The sequence below is a fragment of the Triticum aestivum genome, chromosome 1D, assembly GCF_018294505.1.
Source record: "Triticum aestivum cultivar Chinese Spring chromosome 1D, IWGSC CS RefSeq v2.1, whole genome shotgun sequence".
Classification (NCBI taxonomy): Eukaryota; Viridiplantae; Streptophyta; class Magnoliopsida; order Poales; family Poaceae; genus Triticum; species Triticum aestivum.
The window spans coordinates 410631396-410635853 of record NC_057796.1 but is presented as its reverse complement, the minus strand read 5'-3'; the positions used below and the strand labels follow the sequence as shown (position 1 = coordinate 410635853).

General features: G+C 46.3%; 1 protein-coding gene across 1 annotated transcript; it reads right to left on the bottom strand.

Annotated features, from left to right (window-relative positions):
• Nucleotides 1–205: 205 nt before the first annotated feature.
• On the bottom strand, nucleotides 206–3216 carry LOC123182471 (probable xyloglucan glycosyltransferase 9). The gene is made up of 5 exons (XM_044595039.1): nucleotides 2427–3216; nucleotides 2029–2337; nucleotides 1657–1947; nucleotides 1434–1547; nucleotides 206–1082 (listed from the first exon to the last, which is right to left on the bottom strand). Exons 1-5 carry the CDS (start codon nucleotides 3165–3167, stop codon nucleotides 465–467), a joined length of 2073 nt encoding a protein of 690 aa, XP_044450974.1. The 5' UTR covers nucleotides 3168–3216; the 3' UTR covers nucleotides 206–464.
• Between the last annotated feature and the right edge of the window lie 1242 nt (nucleotides 3217–4458).

The window sequence follows — 4458 nt, the reverse complement described above, 5'->3', positions numbered from 1 at the left end:
TTACTCGTCAGTTCTAGTCATGCAGCTACTTTTTAGAGTGGAATTTTGAGATGATGCAAAAATGTAGCAAGCTTTTGACGAGTCAAACAGGGTAGGTACTAACAGACGCATCGATCAACACAACTGAAACAAGGTCGGGAAATCATATCTATAGGGGATTCAGAACTATGATATAATTCTAACCTGAACATCATCTAGAACAACATGTTACAAAAGAATGTGATTGACCAGAAAGGCAGAAACAGTTAGCCAGATTCACAGAACAACAAGATGACTAATCCAATATATATCTACACATGACATACATACACTGTTGTAAGAATCCTTTGACTACCATGCCGCATGTTCGCCTCGGGGTCCTAGCTCCTACACCCCTCTGACGATGGAAGGTACAACAACATCCACGACCCCACATATTGCAAGTTTAGTGACAAATTACTTTCTATGTCCATGCTATGGTTGATTTATTTGATGTCCTGACCTATGAGATCGAGTCCCACCAGCAAAAAGGAGATGCCTTGGAACAGCAGGAAATAGAAGTGGATCCCTTGCTTTGATAGTAAGCTGCGAGCGGCGGCGGACAGGAGGAGTAGTGACATGGCAAGCTCCTTCTTATATATTCGGTTGTACTTCTTGGATTCCTTTTTGGCCTTCGATTGCTCCTTGATTGCTACGTTGATGGCTGGAACTGAGCCATACTTTAGTTGCTTCAACCCCTTTGGCGCCAAGGAAATGAGATCGCCCTCCAATGATCGGCCGGACTTCTTGGTCACGACCCACTCATATGTGCTTCCTAGCTGGAACAGTCCAGAGATCATGGCATTGAACTTGGTAACTGACATGGTGTTCTCGAAGAGCAGGTATGGGATGATAAACGGGAATGATTTCGGTGCAGGGGCAATATTTAGAAATGACATCAGCACTGGGATGTAACATACAACCCAATCAGGAAGCTCAGCTTCAGGCACAAACATTGTCATTGGGAGGATGATGCAGAAGAGTGTGAAGGAATAAAAAGGCAAGATGAGCTTGCGTAGCAAGAAGAAAAGGAATATCAGGTTGGCTTTCTTCCAGAAGACAATCTGCCATAACAAAATTAGCTACCATTAGAGCAGTACCTTGCTATCTTTGACAAAGAATAATGTTATCCAAAGTTAACGGATAGCCGGCATAATCAAAAACAAAAAACCTTGAGTGAGCAGCACATACAATGACATGAATTCCAGGTATGTATTCAAGAAAAGAACCTTAAGAAACACACAAATGCACCTAATATCATAAGTATGTAAACAAAAGTCCAGAAAAAGAAGTATCTACGAATGTCACAAGAAATAAAACATATTGCGATGTTGGTAGCATTTCTAATCACAATGTACAACTATCTCAAAAATTATGAACTAGATTCTAGAGCAGGAAAAGAGCACTTGCAATACCTTGCATCTAATGATATCTGGCAAGCATAGCCTGAACAATTGCATCGGCCCCGAATGCCACCTGTGTTGTTGCTTTCGGTAAGCCTCGTACGACTCTGGTAATTCGCATTGACACTGCCCAGAGATGACACACAAATTAGCATAATATATATCATAAGATATTTAATCTACCATAGCAATGATGTAATAATGCAATCCATGAGTAAGTAGGCACAAGATGCACCTCAACATCATTGAGAAAGACAAACTTCCAGCCCTTTAGGTGTGCACGGACAGCAATGTCCATGTCTTCCACCGTTGTTCGTTCCATCCACCCTCCTGAGTCCTCCACGGCCTTGATCCTCCACACCCCAGCTGTACCATTGAACCCAAAGAAGTTGATGAACACACCATTCACCTGTTGCTCCACCTCAAAGTGGAAGCATAGGTTAATGTTCTGCAACCGTGTCAATAGGTTCTCATCCTTGTTCACAAATGACCATCTGGCTTGGACGAGACCCAGATCCTCGTTGTCCTGCACCCACCCAATGAAAGAGTTCATAATCTAGAATCACTAAAGTCTATACATTCACATACTTCAAGAACTGAACTCCACCTTAAAATGGGGCACGGTGCGCTTCAAGAAATCGGGGTATGGCTGGAAGTCGGCATCAAAGATGGCGACATACTCGTAGTCCTTCACATAGCTGCAACTCATCGCCGACTTGAGGTTACCTGCCTTGTAGCCCTCCCTAAGGACACGATGGCGGTACACAATGTGTGCACCACTATGCCTCCACTTCTCCACCTCCTCTTTGATCAATGCCTGAGTTGCCACGTCATCGGAGTCGTCTAGCACCTGCACAAGAAAGTTGGACCTCGGCCAATCTAAATTGCAGACCGCTGCAATCGACTGCCGATACACCTAAATAGAACAAGAGACGACCATCATGATAATTTTTTTAATATATTGAAACTGTGGGGGCAATTGTAGGTGGTGGCAGTGACGCAAACCTCTTTCTCGTTGCACATTGGTATTTGTACGAGCACCATGGGGTAATAGCCGGCATCGGGGTCCTCTGCATCAGCCAATGCTGGAGAGAGGGGCTTAGGCTTGATGCGTTTGACGAGAATGTAGAAGCAACCGAGGCTCTGGAAGAGGCGGTCGGCACTCTGGACTAGGAAGAGCACCACACATGCGTCGGCGAGGAGCTGGAGCGGTGGGGCCACGTAGGTGGCACGAAAGCGTATCCACGACGTGTTGAAAGAATTGATGAAGATAGCGAGGTTCACCCTGCCGTTGGAGTAGGCGGCGAGCTCGACAACAAGGAGAAAGACGGACATCATGAGGCAGGCCTTGATGAGCGTGTAGAACCGAGACCGCCTCGAAGCAGGGTCCCGTTCCTCCACATCCTCGCATTCCCCATCAGCAGCGTCGGAGTCCGTCCGGCCGGCTACAACACGGCGGCGTGCAGCGCCGCCCAGCGCGACCGCAGCGGATGTGAGCCTCGCCAGGCAACCGGCGGCACGGTGGGCCTTGAGACGAAACACCCATGTGATCTGCTTCGTGTTCTTCACCCTCCGCCTCTGCCCGCCTACTCGGGCCAAGAAGTCCTCGCCGTTGTCACCGCCACCGTTGATCTCCGAGATAGACCAGTTGGGGTTCTCCATCTTGACAATGACCGGCATGTCGCGGTAGGCGTTGCCGCCGGCAATGGCGGCCCTGCCGCCCCACAAGCCGTTCCATGGTGCCATCAAAGAGAAACTCCTCACACACCACCAGCGAAGCTCACACCTTTAATATTCTTCCCAAAATAGCAATCCTGCTCTTTGTACTCACTGGTCACACACTATTCCTGGGGCTCCCCTTCTTTTGAGCACGACAGCTCCAACTGAAGGCGCAATGCCAATCGATCTTGCCCACCACCACCACTCCACTCCGTGGGACACAAATGGCATGCAGTGCCAAGAAGGGAGCTAGTTCATGCACTTACTTAGTACTAATGTTGCTTAAAAATAGTGATAGGGTAACATGCAATGTGGATTCTGGAAGTGGTGAAACGATCCGTTTAAAGTTGAAGCACGAGTCCTCATTACCGACCAGTGATTTTAGGATAGAAAATTTGAAAGCTCATATTAGATCACTTGGTGGGGAGTCGTACCTTTGTGGTCATGTACCCCTGGTGCCCCTTTAGCACAATCTATGGTCCTTCGCGATGTATCTAGAGCACTCTTCTCAACTCTTCTAATATTTCCATGATAATATAAAGCATAGACCAATATATCATTTGTGTGAATGTAGCTATTGTATTCAATTTACTTTAGTTCCGCTACTTGCGTCCAACTATCCTCTATAAATAGCATCAGTTGTGGGGTTTCTTCACTACAGCCAAGCAAGTCTTACACACACACACACACACACACACACACACACACACACACACACACACACACACACACACACACACACACACACAATGGCCAATGCAGGATCATCTTCGAGGAGTGCGAAAGGAAAAGAGAAAGCACTTGAACTTGTAGGTACTCTGAGTGGTTCATTCATGCCACTAGATATGCCACTAACAGAGGAGCTAGATTTTCATGTCCGTTGATCTATCAACTGTGATTATGCTGTGAAGGCTTGCTACACTGGAAATGAAGACAAGATCAAATCCAGTGGATATCTTGGATGCCGTTAGTTTGTATGCGGCCACACCATGAGCCCCATGTCAAATTTCATAAGTGCCTTCTTGACCAACTACACAGGTAAATACAAAACTAAAATTAAAACCGGTTCTTCTTAAACAGAAAGGAGCCCCATGTGCCACACAATGCGGGCTAGAAAACCAATGCGAGTTCAAACTCTAATGGTATGGGAACATACGTGGAGAATCAACAGACTAAGCGGTTGTAGGTGAAAAGGAAGAAGGACAACAAAGAAACCTACAAAAAATAGTGCAAGGCATGGTGTTATAAAAAGATGGCCAACAGAAAGGACCATTAGGCAAATCACAACTAGAACATACAGAGTATGAGGCATGGTAAG